The sequence below is a fragment of the Diabrotica undecimpunctata genome, chromosome 1, assembly GCF_040954645.1.
Source record: "Diabrotica undecimpunctata isolate CICGRU chromosome 1, icDiaUnde3, whole genome shotgun sequence".
NCBI lineage: Eukaryota > Metazoa > Arthropoda > Insecta > Coleoptera > Chrysomelidae > Diabrotica > Diabrotica undecimpunctata.
This window is the reverse complement of record NC_092803.1, coordinates 185,453,045-185,474,773: the sequence shown is the minus strand read 5'-3', so window position 1 is coordinate 185,474,773 and position 21,729 is coordinate 185,453,045. Positions and strand designations below refer to the sequence as shown.

At 34.4% G+C, this 21,729-nt stretch overlaps 1 protein-coding gene across 1 annotated transcript in view; it reads right to left on the bottom strand.

Annotated features, from left to right (window-relative positions):
• Positions 1-21,729, bottom strand: part of l(1)G0289 (plexin domain containing lethal (1) G0289) — a 110,721-nt gene that overhangs the window by 6,786 nt on the left and 82,206 nt on the right. Inside the window, exons 5-6 of the mRNA XM_072520765.1 lie at positions 13,357-13,759; positions 593-744 (exon numbers count right to left, since the gene is read on the bottom strand). Coding sequence (XP_072376866.1) covers positions 593-744; positions 13,357-13,759 — 555 coding nt within the window. The remainder of the gene's footprint in view (positions 1-592; positions 745-13,356; positions 13,760-21,729) is intronic.

The window sequence follows — 21,729 nt, the reverse complement described above, 5'->3', positions numbered from 1 at the left end:
AGAAGAAGAACACTTACTTTTGACTTAAGCGGAATGAAATCGTGTATTATTTTTCGATGACTGCGATTCTGTCTTTCAAATTCAGAGAGACGTATAAGAGTGTGGCGAGAGTAGTGATCAAACGTATGAATGTTTAGCAACTTTCATTTGGTGGAGGATCTGTTATGGCATGGGGAGGCATATCTTTTGAGGTTCACAAGGAGTTGGCCTTTATCGAGAATAGGAAATTGACTGCGCCTAGGTACCGAATAATAATAGAACAGAAGTTCTACAAGACCATGTTTACCGTACATAATTATTATTGAAAACAACTCAACATTTATGCATGATATGAGAAGACATTTACGGAGATATATACCAAAACAACAAAAACATGTTTATTGCAATTAATTATTTATTCCCATGTACATAGCATTCAGTGAGAAACTTTTTTTGCAGGCAACCAGTAAACTAGTTACAACGGAGGACAAAGCCGAGCAAAAAAATAAAAATATTTAAAATAACGAAGAAATTACGATACTATCCTGATTTTATGTTCGGTAGTGATTACAAAATAGTCTACTTTTTAAGTAAAACTGGTGCAGATACATACCTGAAAGTTCAACTTCCTAGACAAACACGTGTTACAATCAGTTGCGTCCAGACACGTAGGTAGAGCTCTCAATACAATAGTAGTCCAGTTTTTAATGTATGTCTTGTTGAAATGAACTCTATCATATTCGTATATTGTTTTTCTTCGAACCACTGCAAAAATTAGTAAAAACTTATTAATTTTTACAACTTAATTTGAATCTCATTGCTATTTTAACTTTCTTAATATATCAATGTACATATTTTTTTATCTATGGCGAAGTTAACCAAATTGAAATTAAATATTCAAGCTTCATTAAATCCACGAAATGTCGAAAGAACAAATACCAACATTAAATCATTGAATCGTTTTAAATTGGTTATCGTTAAATACTCTCGTGTGGGGTAGCTAGCTAGAAAACATCCCAAATATTGCTGGTACCAACACCCCGCGTACGCCAAAACTAGCAAAACAAATAGAGTGATCCAGACTGGGGCAGGAAAAGCTCTGATCCAGCGAGAATTTTTCCGAGATATAACTACCACGCGATAAATCCCGTACTGGAAAACTTCACAAGCGCCTAAAGACCGTAAGATAATCAGATCTATTCTGTAACTTTTAACAAATCGAGTAGTAATGACCAAGTCGAATCGTAATTGCCCGAAATCGAAATGATGGATATCTATCTCGTCGTCTTCGTATTTGGATTGGCATTCTGTAACTCACATCGTAATCGGTGTAAATCGAAAACGCCAACTTCTACTTGACGCGCTCAGAAGTTGGTGGCAACCCCGCACTGAAAAGTGAAATAAGTGTTCTGTGACGTTATGTTACTGGAAAGGCTAGTGCGCGCGAAAAATTCATCAAAAAAGAAGATTATATTTCAAGCTTGTCGTCAAGTAGTTTTGATTTGTTTTGGTTAAGTTTGAAAAGTTCGTTACAAGAATACAAAATGGCAAGCGGAACAAACAGAAAAAGACATCTGCTGAGCAGTTAAATTATTTAGTAAACTTTATCTAAATAAATAACACCACAGACTAAAAAATAAAGCAGCTACAAAAATTAATCAACCGCTAATTTATATCAACAAGTCAACAAATAAATGTCAAAACAATAATGATACCAATATCTATGATACCAATGCGCAAGCGTCAAGACCAATTTCGATGTCGAAATTTGATCTCGACAGCGCTTGTCAATTATAGTCGAAATCAATTTCTACACATATTCCGATAGTAGAGGTCGAGATGAGTTACAGAATACCGATTCCTACAATTCCGATCGACTTGATGACCTCTATTCGATTTGATTAATTTCTATTCGATTTGTAGTTACAGAATAGGGCTGATTGTTTGCTCAGGGAACGGCAAATTCTAATCCGAATATTGGCACGATTCGATTGGTTAGAGATTGATGTATTCCAACCAATTATTAAATATCTCTACCTAAATCTTTACACAATATTTGGATAGATGGATGGATATTTGGATATTGAATTAGTTGAAATTCTTTTCGGAGTAATCACCGATATACAATTTTTTGTCGCTACTTAGTACACATATTAGAAAGAAATGGGACACAGAAGAACCATATCTCCATTGTTTAAACTTCAGCAAGTCTCCACAAGATGGCGCCAGTAGAAAATAAGAAGATTATAATATAATGGTATATTATAAACCATTCTCGATTTATTGTAGCGTAATTATTGTAGTTTTGCAGTATCGAGTCAATGTATATATAGTATATAGTCATTGAGAAAATTGTTATACATAATGAGATTTTAATGAGAAGACATCAGTTTTATAATGGTAGTTTAACCTTCACATCGAAACTGAATATTTTTTAAAAAGAAAATTACTCGTAAAATTAAAAAATATTTAAATATACTAAAAAAGCAGAATTTTTGAAATGTACAGGTATAAAGGTAAATGGCGCGATTGACAGTATTAAATTCCTGAATGTACGGCTGACTTTTGTGAAAAAATCTCTACGTTTGGGATTACAGCTTTCTTCACTGAATCCGGCATATATTTAATGTCTCAAAATATTGATAACAACGACATTAAATTCACAAAACCATTGCTATATTTAAAACATTTTCCATTGACGCAACAGAACATTAAAAAAAAGCAATTCATAAATTCTATATTCAGCAAATTATTATTGCAAATAATAGACAATAAATTATGTTTGCACAAATTAATTATAACAATTTAAATAATGCTTAAACTTGGTTACATAAATAAATAAACATTTTGTTTCTTAGAAGGCAATAATTTTTCATTGTGATGACAATCAATTTAACTCAAATATTTTATTACAACAAACGTATACATCAATTGTTTCGATCGTTTATATGATTAGACTAAAATGTTGCAGTAGACATAACAAATTTTTAAACGTGAAATTATTAATTATCTAAATTTCTTGCCTTTATTAGAACAAAAAGGAAACTGGAAATAATTCAGTTACACCTAAACATAAACATTTATTTTATTAACCCTACATTTATCGCGTGATAAGTTTAAGATACTCTGGTCGAGTCGCTCCCTGTTGCCTGAGACCGGTTTTGCTGGGTAAAAAAATTCTGTAATTACCTATTAACTATAGGTTAATTTTTTTAGATCAAAAATGATAGGACTACATATTTTAAACCCGTTTTTATTTAAACGAAAAATATACTCTTACAAAAGAACAAACAAAATGCAAAGAAACTTCAGCTCTAAAAATAAAGTAGTAACAAAAAAATGAAAAAACATTTATTAAACTACTAAAACACGCCGTACAAAGATAAACTAAATTATTTACATTTAGCAATCAATTTTTTCGGTCCGGACAATTTTTTCAGTAATTTTTCTGTAAACTTGATCGTTTTCGAGTTATAAACAATTTAAAACTGAAAACAACGCAAAATTACGTTTTTCAAGACTCAAAAACACAACTAAAGAATATTAACTTTGATCAAATAAAAGGCAGATGTCGAGCACAGTTTTATTAATTAAATCTTGCCCAAGTACTTTCGCTCCCTAGAGCATCTTCAGGGGCATTTTGTCAATTTTGGCCTATCCAACAATCATAGAATGTCGTAAACATAACATTGCACATTACACTACACTACACAAGGACACTTTGTCCTTGTAAAACAAAGAATATCAATGGTAAGAAAAGACAAAGGCGCCAAACAAAGAAAATGGAACAAATATATGTTTAAAAATCCTAAAAAGAAGAATGAGTACCAGCAGAAAATAAAAGTAATATTAAATGAAAGAGGAGAACAAAACAACATTGAAGAAGAATGTTATCCAAACGACAATTTCAAATATGGCAAAGGAAACATTAGGTGAAACCTCAAGCAAAAGAAACGAGAAATGGTTTGACCAAAATTGCCAACAAGTAATAAATAGCAAAAATATAGCTAGACAGAAATGTCTACAAAGGGATTTCCGATTGAATAGAAGAGTATATGAAGAACTCAGAAAAGATGCAAAGAAAAAAGAGAGAAATGTTGAATAGAAAAATACAACAAATTACAGATTATAATAACAAAAGAGAGAGTAGAAAATTTTACAAAAAAACCAAGTAATACACCCAAGGTCACATGACAAAATCAACAGTTGGCAAGGACAAAAATGGGGCAATTATCAGCGAGAAAGAGGAAATAATGAAAAGGTGGAAGGAGCATTTTCAAGAGCTGTTAAACCCAGAAAAAGAACAAAACGAAGATGAAGAAATAATTCACCATACAGCAGAATAACTAGTTAAGCAACCAACATTGAAAGAAACGATAAACGTCATAGAACATCTAAAAAATAACAAAGCATCTGGCACAGATGGAATAACTGCACAACTGATAAAGAATGGTGGACATGCGCTATGGAGGCGTATCCATAAACTAATCGACCGCATAGGGATACTAGAAGTCATCCCAGAAGATTGAAAAGTAGGAATCATACTTCCTATGTACAAAGGGGGAGACAAACGACTCTGCAAAAATTATAGGGGCATAACAGTTTTAAATGTCGTCTACAAGATATTATCAGGAATTATATACAGCCGCCTGGAATCGTTTTCGGAGGAGATGATTGGTGAAATGAAAAATGTGTTGAATATAACATACCTATTTACAACTTGTATATCGATTTCAAACAGGCCTTTGATGGAGTAGATCGACAAAAGATGTTAAAGCAACTATCTATGTTAGGGATACCTAATAAGTTGGTTAAACTTATACGAATGACTCTGGGGGGTTCCAAAGCTATGGTGAGAATAGATGGAGATATGACGCAGGCCTTTGATATTGAAAATGGAGTTAGACAAGGTGATGCCTTATCAACAACACTTTTTAATCTTACTTTAGAAGCTGTTGTTAGAACACTTTATATAAACGGCTGTATTAATACAAGATCAATGCAAATATACGCATATGCGGATGATGTTGCCATAATAAGCCGCAACAAAAGGGTATTAAACGAAAAAGTTATAGAACTGAAACGAGAAGCTGCTACGTTTGGTCTATATATAAATGAAAGGAAAACAAAATATATGGAGTGCACAAAATAGAATCAACACGAGAATCTGAAGGTAGACAACCATACCTACAAATATGCCTCCACTTTTCCCTACCTAGGCTCAATAATAAATGACAACAACATCAGTCAAGAAATACAAGCACGGATTCTTAGCGGTAATAAGTGCTTTTATGCATACAAAGACTTAATGAAAAGTAAGTTACTGAATCGTGAGTCTAACCTTAGAATCTACAAAACAGTAATTAGACCAGTGGTCACATATGGATATGAAACGTCTCTCAACCACTGATGAAAATCAACTGAGAATATTTGAGCGCAAAATACTAAGGAAGATATTTGGACCAACCCAATGTAGCGATGGTTCGTGGAGAATTAAAATGAACCACGAGCTGGATGAACTAATGCAGGGCGCAGATATTGTTAGATTTGTAAAGTCACAAAGACTAAACTGGCTTGGTCACCTAGAAAGAATGCCAGATAATCGAGCTGTAAACGTAGTAGAGTGATGGAAGCCCCAAGGAAATAGAACAAGAGGAAGGTCCGTAAAAGATGAATAAACGACGTAGAGAGGGATCTTAAAACCATGAACATCAGGCAGTGGCGAAGGAAAGTATCCGACAGGACAGAATGGAAGAACATCGTTAAGCAGGCCAAGACTCACAAAGGGTTGTAGAACCATTAGAAGAAGAAGATTTTACAAAACGTAACAAAATGGAAATTATAGAAAGAAGTTTTTTTGAATAAAATGGTTTACCTATGTTCTGAGTAACGAAAATAAGGAAGTCTGGATTAAAAATATCCGCTTTATTTTATATTAACTAATGATAAACAGTAACACAATTGTTATTTGGTGGAAACCCCATTATTGTCAATAATACTTTCCAATCTTCTGTCTCTTCTTCATAGATAGCACCAATCTCCTCATGCTATATGCAACAAGCTCTTCTCGTGCCTGCTCAATTGCTTCCCATAGTTGAATTCTTGAATTCTATTCTGTGGTCTAAGGTTTCTTTCATTTAATTCCTTTGTCAACTCTACCCACAAATTTTCGATGGGGTTAAGTTCTGGATTCTGGGAAAGCCAAGTTAGAAGAACATTAACATGAGTTTTTTCCAACCATTCTCGAACAATTCTCGTATGCACCGGGTAATTGTCATGTTAGAAGATGAAGGTGTTATTGGAGAATCTCTGTATCACTAATGACAAAATTATGTTCTTAAGAATATGTATCTAACACAATCCTGTTATTTTTTCTTCTATATGAGAACAAATGCCGGGGTCATCCATCCCCATACGTTGACCGATAATCCTCCACTATTTCTTAAATGATGAGTATACCGTTCATCAAACCTATGATTTCTCGGCATATAAACTCTTATTCGACAATTGTTATATGATTGAAGCATTTTTTTATCGGAAAATGCAACGTTAGACTAAAAGTTGTCTTCACAGTTTATGAATTCATTATAAAATACAACTAGTTCTCCTCTTCTGATCCTCAGTCAAAAAAGGTTTCCTTGCAGCTGCAAACTCATTATTCTTCAAACAATTAAAAAAATCAATATTTCCAACTTCTTATGGGACAAATACACACGAATTAGAAATGTTTGGAAAGGTTTTTAAAATCCCCGACCATTGGACATCAGGGCTTAGGTAATCCATAGAGGACTAACTGGTATATTTTAAACATTCATAGTGGTACACATATATGTACCTGGAGTGTTGAAAGGAATGACCAAGGAAACACAATTTATAAAGATCCAAGAAAAGGCTGTAAGCCGTCCTAAATTGCATTATGCACTAGGTATGATAATCAATGTAGAATATCAACAGAGCCATATAGGCGAAGACTCTGAAGTAACTCTCATCAAGAAAAAAAGATATAAAAAATATGTACCAAAAAAATGTTCAACTCGTCTGGAAATGCATGTAAATCATCTTAGAAGGAACTTAATGCAGCAGGCACGTGTAGTGAATAGACTGGAATAAAAAATGCCCAATGATTTATATTGTTACTCAAACAAAAAACTCTAATATATGGGTTTTCCTTTAATTTATTCAAAACTATTTTATCAATCATGATAACATTGTAAACATTCATGCTTGTTTATGTTTGGTTCTTTTGTGAAGTTATTTTCTGATAAGGAAATAGTTGTCATGCCATGAATCATGTCATTAAATTATTCTGATTTATGGTGATATGGATGTGTTGAATTATTGATTATCAATTTTGTTAAATTGTTCTATTGAAATGTCACATTTGATTGGATTGTGTCTATTAATGTTGATAATATATTTTGTTGGCTGTTAGTGCCTATAAAACATACGCATATCATCTATATACCTCGACCAATATAATAAATTTATGACTTGAGTTTATTTATTACATACATTTTAAAGAAAATTACTTGTATCACAAAAACGTAACAAAGAAGTTATGATGAAATTGGAAAAATAACATTTTAGAGAAACGGAAGAATATTTTAGAAAGATGCATAACAGACAAAAACAATAAAAAAAAGAGACAGAAAAAAATTGATTTCTATACAGCGTTCCACGTTAAGAAAATAACATTAGGCTTATGGAGATCAGTGTTGCCAAAACTCTCAGGCATGCGGTTTACTAGATTGTCGATATATTTTTCGAATTTCCATTTTCAATTAACATTTAACTGTAAAGAATAACAACTGAAGAACCACAAAGCCTTATTATCATTATGTAGTCTCAGAGAAGGACATAAAATCGCTGACATACTGTCATCGAATGCCATAGTCTGTGGACTAGTACGCATTTCGATGCGCATCGCCCCGCCTCGAATTTTCCCATTGGCTCTTGACCTGGAAATCCCTATTTATCGCTCGAACAGCGCATATAAATATTGGCGATTTTCAGGTCAGCCAAGTCAGTCCCTCATGGGCTCTTCGAGAGCTTAGTGCTCTCGGGGCTCTGCTTCCTGCATTTATTTTCCATACTCTGTGGCTGAGAATTGTTTCAACTTAACTTGGTGTTTTATTTCGACGAAGAAATTGTCATGTAAGAAATATCTTGCCTTTTTCAAGGTAAGACACCGAAGATAAATATTTTCCAAGTCCATAACCCGAAAATGGACTTAAGTAGAGGAGCTCTCGACAGTATATTCGAAGCCCTCTACAGAGCACCCGGGGATATCAGAAGGTGATTAGACCCTTATTTGTTCCCCCGAGGTGACAATACGCACACCGTATTATTTTAAATTGCAATTAGTAATTAGATATATGCATTCCAAGCGGTCCGTTTATTTGCTTTTAAATCTTTAATAGCCGGCAAAGTGCATGATTTAACTAAGCAATATTTTATACTGATTTCTATGATTCATGGTATATGATATTCTTACCGAAAAACAAATAAACTGTCGTTACTATAATTAAAATAAGATAAAATAAAATTATCTTTTGTAAATACTATTTATTTAATTAAAATCATTTTCCCTACTTTTCATCTCTTGTTTCGAATGGACACTTTTGGTCAATTACGTTAAAAAACATTAATTCATGTCTGTGAAAACGAAAATACAAATTTTACAACCCTGACTCGTGCTTGTGTTCATCGTGGCATCGCTGCGCTTCTATCGTCCATAAGAAATACATGGCCCTATCTCCGCAATGTTATTTTCTTAACGTGAAACGCTCTATAGAGAAGAAATTATGTAAAGGATGAACAAAGTACTAAAAATACCGATAGTGAGGAAATAAATACAACAACAGATAATAAAGATATCAATAGAAGATATTTACTGTATAAAAAATAATTAAACTCCAAGAAGGAACCCAACACGGATCCAAAAATTGGAGGAAAAACGATAATAACGTTAAGAATGATATTGATAAAAAAAATTGTAACAAAGAGAGCCTACACAAAAGAGAGAAACAAAACCGCAATCCTACTACGACTGCGTAATTATCGTGATATAGCGCAACAAAATGTGGTGGACAAAATACTAGTGACATTGATGAAGAACAACCTGGAAAAATTGTGGAAAGAAAACTCGGGCAATACCAAGAAGGTATCCGTGAACCTAAACGACCCACTAATGAAATTTTCTTACTGAAAGAGTCCGATATATAAATGCACTACGAGTAAAGAGTAAATAGAAGGAAGACTTCCAGATATTTTGAAGGGTTGAGTTAGGGTGATCCATTATCGACTCTAGCCTTGAAAGTTATCATCAGAAATACTGAAATGAACAGTGGAAGCTCAGCTTACCCGAAGTCTTCAATGCTATGTTTTTTTAAGGAATGTCAACAGTATTTGGTCACCAAGGTGCAAGATTATGTTTCTTAATACTGTGATCTGAAATCGTTGAATAACTTGAACTGTTAGTTTTATTGGCTACTACCATACATCCAAACGGATTTCTATATCTACTAGACGATTATTATACAGTGTGTAAAAGCCAAATGGAATAATTTCATTATTTAGGTTACTGTACATATTTATAAAAAAATCCCGAAACACGTCAAATTTAAATTATAACTTGACATTCTTTAACGTGAAAATGCAACCTCTACCTTCAACCCCCTTAGAAGGACAGGTACAATCCCCAATTTTTAAAATAGGAAGTATAGGCTTGTGATATATCGTTTGAAAGGTCTTTTCATTCTCCATTCAAAAATGTTGTCGCTTTCAAGTTTATTAAGATTAATTAAGATAAAATAAATTAAAATCATGTGGTTACCGAAATTCGCTAAAATATACTCAAAACGTATTTCCCGTTTAGGTCTTGATAATGAGAAAGTGAACAAAAACCATAGCAATGTGGTTTTTAGATGGTAACCATTAAAACACTTTAAAGAATTTCCGTGGCAACGTTATTTTAACACGCATTAGTAAATTGTTTTATTTAAGTTGTCAGTATTTTAATTTAAGTAAAAAGTTCGTTCAATTCAATTCTGAAAAATGATTAGATTAACGGAAATGCATAAAATAACAGTTTTACAAATGATTGGTTACGGAGATAACACCCGAACACAACAGGAAGTAACTCGCCTATTTCATGAGAAATTTCCTAATTTACCGCCTATATCCCAAGGAACAATAAGTAAAATAGAGAAGCAGTTTCGCGAGTTTGGTCATGTAAGGCAGATAAAAAAAGCAGCTGCCAATGCACTGAGTGATGAACTCAAATTAGATGTGTTGCTTGAGTTTCAGGAAAATCCACATACATCGAGTAGACAGGCATCCACTACATTCAATGCTAGCCATACATCGATAGTAAACATATTAAAAGAAAATAAATTGCATCCCTATAAGATGATACCTACTCAGGAGCTCATGGAAGACGATTTTGATAGAACTTTTTTTTGTGAGCAAATGATGGACATGTTGGATAACAATATTATCCAATTAGAAGACGTTATGTTTTCTGATGAGTGTACTATTTCACTTAACGGTCATGCTAATCGGCAAAATTGCCGCTACCGGGCTACGGAAAATCCTCACTGGATGAGAGAAGAGCACACTCAATACCCTCAAAAGGTTAATGTTTGGGCAGGGATTGTAGGAAACAATATCATTGGTCCCTTTTTCATTGAGGGCAACTTGAATGGCAACAATTATTTGGCACTACTTCAAAATGATGTCATTTCAACGTTGGCAAATTTATATCTTGATCCAGGAAACCCTCAAGTTCCAGCGAATACGATATGGTTTCAGCAGGATGGAGCACCACCACATTACCAACTTAATGTCCGGCAGTACCTCGATACAATATTTCCCAATCGGTGGATAGGGAGGCGAGGATCGATTGAATGGCCAGCGCGATCACCTGATCTTACATTATTAGATTTCTTTTTATGGGGATATGTGAAGAGCCATGTGTACAAAACTAAACCTTCTGATTTAAATGACTTAAAAGAACGAATAACGCTTGCGATTAGGTCGATCGCGCCTGTTATGTTAAATAATGTTAGAAGACAGTTTTATTTGAGATTAGGATGTTGCCAAGACGTTCGCGGTGAACATTTTGAACATCTACTTCATTAACATTCATAGTTCTTTTTCGTGTTCTACATTTTATTACGTTTTGCATTACATTTTAGTTTTTGATTGTATTGTAGCGAATTTCGGTAACCACATGATTTTAATTTAATTTATCTTAATTAATCTTAAAAAACTTGAATTGATTGTATTGTAGCGAATTTCGGTAACCACATGATTTTAATTTAATTTATCTTAATTAATCTTAATAAACTTGAAAGCGACAACATTTTTGAATGGAGAATGAAAAGACCTTTCAAACGATATAGCACAAGCCTATACTTCCTATTTTAAAAATTGGGGGTTGTACCTGTCATTCTAAGGGGGTTGAAGGTAGGGGTTGCATTTTCACGTTAAAGAATGTGAAGCTTTAATTTAAATTTGACGTGTTTCGGGATTTTTTATAAATATGTACAGTAACCTAAATAATGAATTTATTCCATTTGGCTTTTACACACTGTAGATTGTTATGTACAGACACCTTGGAGTCTCTTGCCAGCAGCCATTACATCGCATTATATTTTATGCCAAGCTCTTCACATTTCTATTCGATATAGTTTTCCAGCAAAGCCTAGCGTCGAGTGTCATTCCCAAATAACACTTTGCTGTTATTTATTCGTATGTTAATTTGTTGGGTTTTTTATTAGTGAAGTTGAAATGCAGGGATGTGTGCATCTGATCTACAGTTGTTTGCAGTTCCCTGTTAGCTTCTCCATGGTCTCTTCTAACTATAGAATAACAGTATCACCAACAAAGATTATAATAGTATCATGCTCAAGGTTAAGAATAACACTGGTGAACAGTAAATAAAGTATTGGAACTAGTACACTACCTAGAGGTTCTCATGCCATAATTTTTCTTAATCTCTAAATTTCTTAATGTCTAAAATGTGCGTGCGATATATAAGATTTTAATAATCTCCCAATGCTTACCAACAGAGACCTTCAGTTGCATCTCAGATTGAGGGCTCTAAGATGTTACATATTTTCTATCTTACTATACGGAATGGAAGCTTGGACATTGAAGAAACAACACATAAGAAAAATAGAAGCGTTCGAAATGTGGTGTTACAGAAGAATATTAAAAATTCAGTGGGTTCAAAGGATTGCCAATGCTGAGGTACTACGACGTCTAAATAAGGAGTTAGAAATTATGAACAGCATAAAAAGAAGAAAACTAGAATATTTGGGTCACATAACCAGAGGAGAAAAATATGAGCTGCTGAGAATTATTATGCAAGGAAGGATCCAAGGAAGAAGACGCATCTCCTGGCTGAAGAACCTTGGAGAATGGTTTAACTGTAGTCCACTACAACTTTTCAGAGCAGCAGCCAACAAAGTGACTATAGCCGTTATATCCAACCTCCGATAGGAGATAGAACTTTAAGAAAGAGATCAAACCTTACCATAAGCTCGGTCCTCGTTCAAGAAAACTGGCAAGCAAACTTTCCTTTTCTCTAATCCCTTTTCAATAATGTCTATAATTCTATGTACCTGTTTGAAGGTGAAACAGTTATTCCTAACACGGAATTGACGGAAGGGAATCAGATTCTTTTTTTTCTATTATAGATTTTGTTGTTTTAATATTTTTCGTAGGTTGAATATAACAGGCAACAAAGAGATGGGCCGATAGGAGGTATCTTCGTTAGCGTAACCTCTGCTACATTCCACAACTTAGACACCATATCTCATTCTTATTCTGAATGATGAATGGATAATATTGATCAATTTGACAACAATTTTAGGCGGAAGTTGTTTCAATATTTTTCCGGTGGTAAGATCAAATCCAGGGGCTCAATTTTCACATAAGAAAAACAATAATATATTTTCGTTGTATCATTCATATAGTTCCCGACCTCAATTTTAAATGATTACTTAATTCAACCCTTAGTAACAACTGCTGCTCGTAACTTTAATCCCCACCCTCTAGAAATACGGAGATTTTTGGACTATGCAAAAGAAAAATCGCTCCCTCGACTGCCCTCTACCCTAGAGTATGGTCGTACTCTCTTAGATAGATAAAAACTAGTAAAAAAATAACGTATACACTTGATAAAGCTACTCAAATTCATTGTTATACAATGAATTTGAGTAGCTTACATAACATTTATATAAACATTTATTTACATTTAACATTTAATTACTTATCCTAGCTGTTTTGGACCAAACCTATTGATACAGTCCTAACAATTCTAAAATTATTTTAATGATTTCGCATATGCACATAAAATAACATACTTACAGAATATAGTCTGGTCCATAATGTAGGCATCAGAGAGTCCAACTTTCACAGGATGATGCAATTCTTGAATTTGCTCGACAAGCAACGGTATATGCTTATAGACGAACACAATATCTCCGTTATTGAACAAAGTAACTTGGAACGTGAACTCTCCATCGTCTGGTTTATCCTGCAACGTCACCTTTTCCCATTCGACAGTAAAGGCAGTGCCATTGTCGACGTATTTTATGAAACTTTCATTGGATAAACTGGTGTCGAAGTTCGCCATCAAAGGTGCTATATATTGGGTAGCTGCTAGCCAAGAATGGACGTAATCGCCCGTGTAGAGGAAACCTCCTGTTGCTATGGTCACGTTCTTGATCAAATGGCCGTAGAATGGGAAGTTAAATGATAACTTCACAGTCTATAAAAAATAAATAAATCAGAGTATAATAACGTGGTAAATGGTAAATGGTGTAATATTCATATATACTGTCTGATAAGTAACCTCCTTTGAAATGAAAAACATGTTTTTCCAGTAAATTCTTTCATTTTACTCAATATAGTCTTTTTATTGCTCAATAAACAATTCTAGTGATTTTCCAACTTATTTATGCCGTCCGAATAATACGATTCTGGAAACTCTGAAAAATAACCGTTTGTTTTGTAAATTATCTCTTCGTTCGAGCTGATTTTTTTATTTACGAGCCATACCTTCAGTTTTATAAACACATAATAATTGCAGGGCACTAAATCAGGAGAATAAGCCGGATGAGAAAGCAATTCGAACCCCAATTCATGAACTGTTGCTATTGTCATAAGGCTTTTGTGAGCGGGTGTATGGTCTTTAAGAAACAAAACTTTTTTCTTCTGCATATGGGACCGTTTCTTATTAAGTTCCTGCTTCAATTTGTTCAATAATGCACAATAATATGCTTTTGCAATCCCAAAATACAGAGTAACTTTCCAATTAATTGAGCAACTTTTGGCCGCTTGGGAGAAGTTTTGACGGCTTCAGTTCACTGCCGTGCGTTCATTCTGTTCTCTGGTATATAGAAGTGAATCCAGGTTTCATCAACGGTTACCAATAGATACCAAAATTTCAACGGATTGCGCTGCATAAGGTCCAAATGTTGTTAAGAAGTGGTCGTATGATCATTTTTTTTGGTCAACAGTCAGCAAACGTTTCAGCAGGATAATTTTTAATATTCAAAATTTAGTTCAAAATATGACTAGTGCGCCCTTAACCAACTGTTGTGGCCTCTGCCAATTCAAGCACCTTGACTTTGTGATCAGCTAAAATCATTTCATGGACTTCCTTCGCATTTTTCGGTGTAAATGAGGAGGGCCGTCCAGTATTGTAGTCTGAAGGAGCATTAGTCCCATAATATTTATCCAGTTTTTCTTGTGTTTCTTTCCCCGTTTTATTTCTCAAATAATAATTTTTAAATGAGAGATCGAAAATCATTTTTTTTTCATAAGCTTCATTTTCACACATCAGCTTTATACAGCTGCATCACGCTAAAATTTCACATCTCTAAAGAATGTTAAGACTTTCTAGATCTAATGTTTTTTTTTAAGATCGCTGTGCCCTGATCGGTCAAAGGGCACAGATAACAAGATATCGAAAATAAACTCAATGTAAATAAATTCTAAGATAGTTAATACGTCACGGCAACGGATACGGTAGGTGATTTTTTCAAGTGAATTATATTAAAGTTATATCTGTTTCAAGGTCACCAACAAAGATGTGCACCAGCGGAAATGTATATTCCCACCAATAGATATAAAAGGCCAATTATAATAACCATTGCCCTGTTTTCAGATGACGCAAAGTTAATCATACGCAAAAGAAGTTAACATTCTCATCAGCTGGTGCAATAAAAGATAGATAACTAGGATGTGGCGCAAATTCCCACGGTACTATTGGGACAAATATAGACACAAACAAGCGAAGTGAGTACCGATAGAATATTTTGTTTTCTTGTAACATAGACAATATTATCAAAGGTAATGAATCCATATTTGGTAATGGAACTAGGAAAGCGTTACTGGATATCACCCCAACTATTGCTTTACTACAAAATCTAATAGAGGACTGGTATGGGGCCTGCATGTTGCATCACAGAACCATGCGTTTCGAGATTGAGGCAGAGCGTGCCTAAATCCAGTACTGTGGTTTACCAAAATCAACGGAGTGATCGATGGCAAGAAAATTGTGAAATTTGAGAACCAAGAGACCAAGTGGTAGTCATAGGAAGTTCTAGAAAATTAAATAGAAACACTTTTTGCAGTAGCAAGTAGTGAGAAAAAATGAAAGATATATAAAATAGCCAAACGTAAAACAAAGGAAGAACAATATTTTAATCAACTGAATGATCAAAAAATGGGAAGTGTTTATACAAACTTGAATTTTAGCAGACGATAATTAATATTTTGAAAAAATTATACAGAAACAACTAGGCCTACATTCCTGTTAGCAGAAGTTATATTTCTAACTATAGGGTTAAGACAAGGATGCAATCTAACTCCTCTATTATTTAATCTTTATTTAGAAACAGTTTTATCAGTGGAGACGCAGTTGAGCCGGTATGGGGATACCAGTGGCCAACAGCTACTTAACCATCATTAACTTCGCAGATGACCAAGCTATTAAGTTAGTTCTGGGTTCTTAAAAAAGGGACTCTTGGTGAATATATGAATATCGTGATAGATGTGCATGATAGAGAAGCAAGTAGTGTTAGAGTACGTGCGAGAGAGACTGATACATTTCATGGGAAACTAGCATTGCATCAGGGCTCAGTGCTTACACCGTTTTATTCTCATTCTTATTACTAGTGTACACTATTAGTGTGCAAGGAAATTTCAAAGTAACGTTCCTTGGTGTTTATGTTTTCTGATGATGTGGTAATACTGACAACGAGAGCTGATGAAAAAGATTTAAAGTAGTGCTACGTCAGCCCTCTTGCGACGCTACTGATCCCCTTCTTAACAGTGAAGTTGTATGTCTAATCTAGAAAATACTCGAAAAGCAGGTGTCATACCATTGATTTTTCAGTCATGATGTTCTTCTTCTACCAGGACCACATTTATCTGGATGTTTCCCTGAATGATCAGATGCAAAAGGTATGTTTTTAGACAGAAAAATTCCAATGAAACTAAAACGGGAATTATATAAAACTGTCATTAGACCAGGTAGGTATAACGTGATATATTAAATGTTGAAGAGTTAAGAAAGAAGAACAATGAATAAATGGTGCTAAATTTGGAATGCTTAGAAAAGTTAGGAGAGCGACAAAAAAGGATAAAATTCAGAAATGATACATTAAGGGAAGTCCAGGCATGGTATCTATTGATGCCAAAATGATAGATGAACACGGCTAGATCCTGTTCAACGTCGAAATGATAATCATAATATGAATCGCTGAATTGGAAATGTCTGACAGACAGCAAGATAGACGCAAGACATGTCTGTGAAGGGGATAATATTGGAGGATAAATAAGTCAACGTATAAGGATAAAAGTCCCCCGTATAAGGATAAAAGTGATAAAAGTTCCCAGTGTAGGGATAAAAGAGATTAAAGTATTTGGTTGATTGTTTATATCTGATAAGTCATGTGGCTCATAATAATGTTTGATATTCCGGTAATAATTAATATTTATAGACAATATTTACAGTAATTCTTAATATATTTTAACAGTTGTACATCTATTGCAGCTGTTGATTTTTAATATGTTATATCTGTCATATCTTTGATGTGATTACTTTTTATCTAGATATGTACTAAAAAATGATAAAATAAATTTATTTTATTTGATATTAAACAGAAACGTTATTTGTGTCATGTTTTTGATATTACCAAATCATCAGATGTAACTGAATCATTATATTCCGTTCTACTTTAATTTTTATATAATAATTGTGGTGGGCGTACAATTAAACTACTTAAAACATTACTTAAACAAATTTTAATTAAAAATCTGTAAACTTTGTCATACTTTGTAACGTATAAACGTCACAGATTTGTTATTTTTCTTTTATTAATTATTTTACTTTAATTTTCTTTTGATTTTATTCATTATTTAATTTATCTTTCATTTTATTATTTTTATTTGAAAAATAGTTGGCGTTTAACTCAATCTTTCGATTAATTTTCTATTTACTATGGTTTGTTTTTTAACCAGAAGGTGTAATTCAAATTTACCGCTCCGTAATGCTTGTTTGTAATTGGTCCAATCGCGGACAAGTTTACTCCACTAAATTATGACATTTTGACACTAATGACATTTATGAAATTTTAAAATTTAAAATTTATATCGACGATTTTTTGTATTTTCTGTGTTATTCCTTTAATTTTTAGATTTTTCGTTTGGATTTATATAAAAAACAGTTCTTTTCTTAACTATTTAGCGATATATTAGTGTTATTAAGATAACAATATGGATTCAATGCCAAGTACTAGTGGTAATTATCCTTCTCCGCCTAAAAAATGCCGAATAGATTTGGGCCATTTATCATCAAATGAAATCCAATGCATTATAAACATATAAAAACAAATAAAAATTGATAATCCTGGAATGAAAATAACAGCCATGGTAGCAAAAATAAAACAGACAACAGGTTAGTTTTGCAGAATATTTATTGTTAAAATCAAGACTTACTAAAGTAATGTGCTCCTTTTTATTTGTTGCGAATTCAACTATTTGCAGAACAAATTAAGGAATATAATCAGACTGGAACAGTAATATGTCCTAAAAATATTGGCGGTCGATCTTATATATTTGCAACATACGATAAAACAGTTAAAATATCTGTACGACAGATAGTACATAGCTTCTTTTTCAAGAATGAAATGCCCACTTTAAATAAAATTTTAAGTGAAATAAAATAAATATGTATTTTCTTCTACAATGTGATAAATAAACTCTCTAAAAATTCTTAAACTTGTTCATAACAATCCAACATTTTTTTATTGTAATTAGAAAAACAAAAAAATACACTCGCGATCATAAAATCCGGGTCACCTTGAAAATCACCGATATTTCATTTTTAACGAGCTTTATCGTAAATAATAATAACACAAATACAAACTAATGCATGTTTCTGAGAATTGTTGCGGTTTCCTTTGTAACAAAGAATTCCAATAGTGCCGATTTCGCGGTAAAGTGCACACTTCCCAAAATGAACGCTACCTGTAACTCCTCTTGATTTAAATGTCTCGCTTGTACTTCGACTTTCTGTTCAAATGCAACGGACAAACGTTTATTATTGCCACCATTAGTGGTTATTAGTGCCATTATTAGTGTTTATTTTTTGACAAAAATGCCTTTGACTGTTGTTGAAACGGGACAAATTGTTGCACTTGTGGAAGACGGTCACACTCAACGGCAAGTCGCAAGAACTGTTGGCGTAAGCCTTTCTACGGTTCAACGAGTGCTTCAACGCTTCTAGGAGGCAAGTTTGCTAACCAGGCGACCTGGCTCTGGACGAAGAAGAACGACCAAGGCACTAGATGACCATTTCCTTGTGTTTCAGGCTTTACGAAACCGGACCTCAACTGCGGTTATGCATCAAAATTGTCTAGAGGAAGTACGAAATCGCAATTTTAGTGTTGGAACAGTTAGAAGAAGACTTCGTTCTTCTTGACTATCTTCTCGGGTAATGGCTAGAGGACCGCCACTTCGCCGGGTGCCTCGAGTTGCAAGACTAGCTTTTGCTCGACAATACGCGCATTGGGGAATTAACGATTGTAGCAAAGTGTTATTTTCAGATAAATCCCGTTTCTGCCTAACTGGATCCGATGGACGTGTAAGAGTTTGGAGGAGAACCGGTGAACGATTTTCACAAGCTTGCATTGCTCCAAGAATGCCATTTGGTGGAGGCTCGGTCATGGCTTGGGGAGGTATATCTTCCGACTTCCACACAGAATTACCCTTCATCGAAAATGGGTCCCTAACTGCACGAAGATACATTACGGAGATTCCGGAAGAACATGTTATGCCCAACATGGCAGGGCTTGGAGAAAACGCCGTTTTTATGTAGGACAACGTGCGAGCGCACGTTGCCATGATCAGTATGTAATACTTGGACGAAGTTGTAACGACGAGGGTACCCTGGCCAGCTGGGTCTCCGGACCTGAATCCCATCGAACATCTCTGGGACGATTTGAAAAAACGTATTCAAACCCATACACCTCCTCCTAACAACGCACAGGAGCTTAAGGATCTGTTAGTGAGAGAGTGGAATAACATACCACAACATGTAATCCGGAGAAAAATTGAGAGTATGCCCCGTCGTCTGCAAGAGGTTATTAGAGCAAGGGGAGGCAATACACGATATTGGTCATTGAAATTTCACTAATTTTTTACCATGTTCTGTATTTTCCATTTTTTTTTCGTATGTCTGTTTTATCAACAATTTGATTTGTTTTCTGTTTTTTCAATAAAAACAATAAAACACCATTTTTTTTTCTTTCAAAACAAACATTGATGACAAATAAAAAATACATTAGAAAAAAAAAGGTTATTAATGCACCAGAGGCAAAAATATTTAAGAAACTTCAAATTTTCAAGATGACCCGAATTTTATGATCGCGAGTGTATATTGTTACCCATTGGCACCCATCGTTTCTGATGGGTCGTTCAATGGTTACAATTTACTGCTTATATCTGATAATAAAATTTATAAACGATAATGATAAAGAAATCCCACATGAGTTAAAAAAGAACATAATAGAATGTTGTTTTATTATCAACTAAAGAGAGTTCAAAACAATATTTATACCACTGGTCAGGATCAAGGTTAAGCATAAACTTGAGATAAAATAATTAACGGGCTATGAAATGATGGTTTTATTCACTGCCAAGAATATAAATGAATTGAAGGATATAAATTCGAAAATGCATTATAAATTATTATATTTTGAAAATATACAGGGTAGCAAAATTAACAAATAATCATAATTTTCATTGTGACTGAAATCAATAAGAGTTGATTCACCTCGATGGGCAACACACTATTGGATGCGCCTGGACTAGCTTCAGATTATATAATTAATATCCTAATGCGGTATCATGTTTTATGCCCTAGTTCTCTCCCCAAGTGCTCTCAAACTTTGAGCAATTAAGAAGTCCTAGACTCAGCATGTCCCACACGTGTTCAATTGGGTATAAATCGAGGCATCTCGGGGACCAGGGCAAAATACTGACTCCAGCTTGTTCAAAGAATACCATGTCCTTTCGTTGTCCTACTGAAAAATTGAATGTTAAAACGTCTGAAGGTAGGGTAAAAGATGACGTTCTAGAATTTTTTCTACGTACCGCTGAGCTGCCATGTATCCTCTGAGGAAGTTTAGAGGTGATCTTGAAGCAATTGCATCCCACACGACAACTCTAACAGTGCGGTGCACGTGCCGTTCGACCAAAACACTGTGTACTTCATCTTTCACAACGTCGTCTTCTGACCTTGCTCGGCTGCCATGCATCCCTAAACACAATAAAGATTCATGACTAAAGACAACCCTATTCCATTCCGGGTCCCAAGACAATAGTTCTCTGCACGGTTCACGACGATTACGTGAACGTTCGGGGGAAGAGGTAGCAACCAGTATGGCCGAAATGAAAAAAAGAGATAAATTGTTCGCATTTCAATTGGTCTTCCATGTTCTGAAAACCATTGATTTTCAATAGACTTGGTAGTGGAAAAGCGGCCTCTTAGAGCTATCAACGTTAGGAGACGATCTTGACGCTCTGTTGTTCTTAGTGACCGGTATTCTTAACACCGTGCCCGATAACATCTTATCACAGTATTTAAGCTTCTGGAAACCCTAGTCACAATTTCCCAAAAAGAAAGTTCGACTTTTCTTAGGCCAACTGTCCGCCCCCTATCAAACTCGACCAGTTGATGGACATTTTCCCGACCTCGTACTCTAGGCATTTTTGGAGTTTCAAAAAAAAAAGGACGACACACCACTGATTATCTGATTATATCTGTCCTGGCCTGTTTCTATCCGTGTAATTATTGGCTGAGGGTTCATTTGCGTTATCTAACCATCTTCTCCTATTTCAAAATATTGGGATGCACGAAAATAGCCAATGTAACAGCAATGATAAACATAAAATGTCACTGGCGCTCCCTTGAAAGGGCCTTATAGCGTTCAATCGTTCCACGACTGGATCTAAACGAGAAAATAAATTAACAGATCTTCCCAGGGGCTACCTTGACATTGATGGCCACCAAGATGAAGGACATTACTTATAATAAACAAGAAATGACCAATTACCAAGTTTGAACTTGGTAAAATATACAAATGTGGTATATTGTGTACATAGGGAGTCATCGAGACATATCAGCAAATAAACCAAACTTTGAAGGAGTGTAGCTTATAGAACACC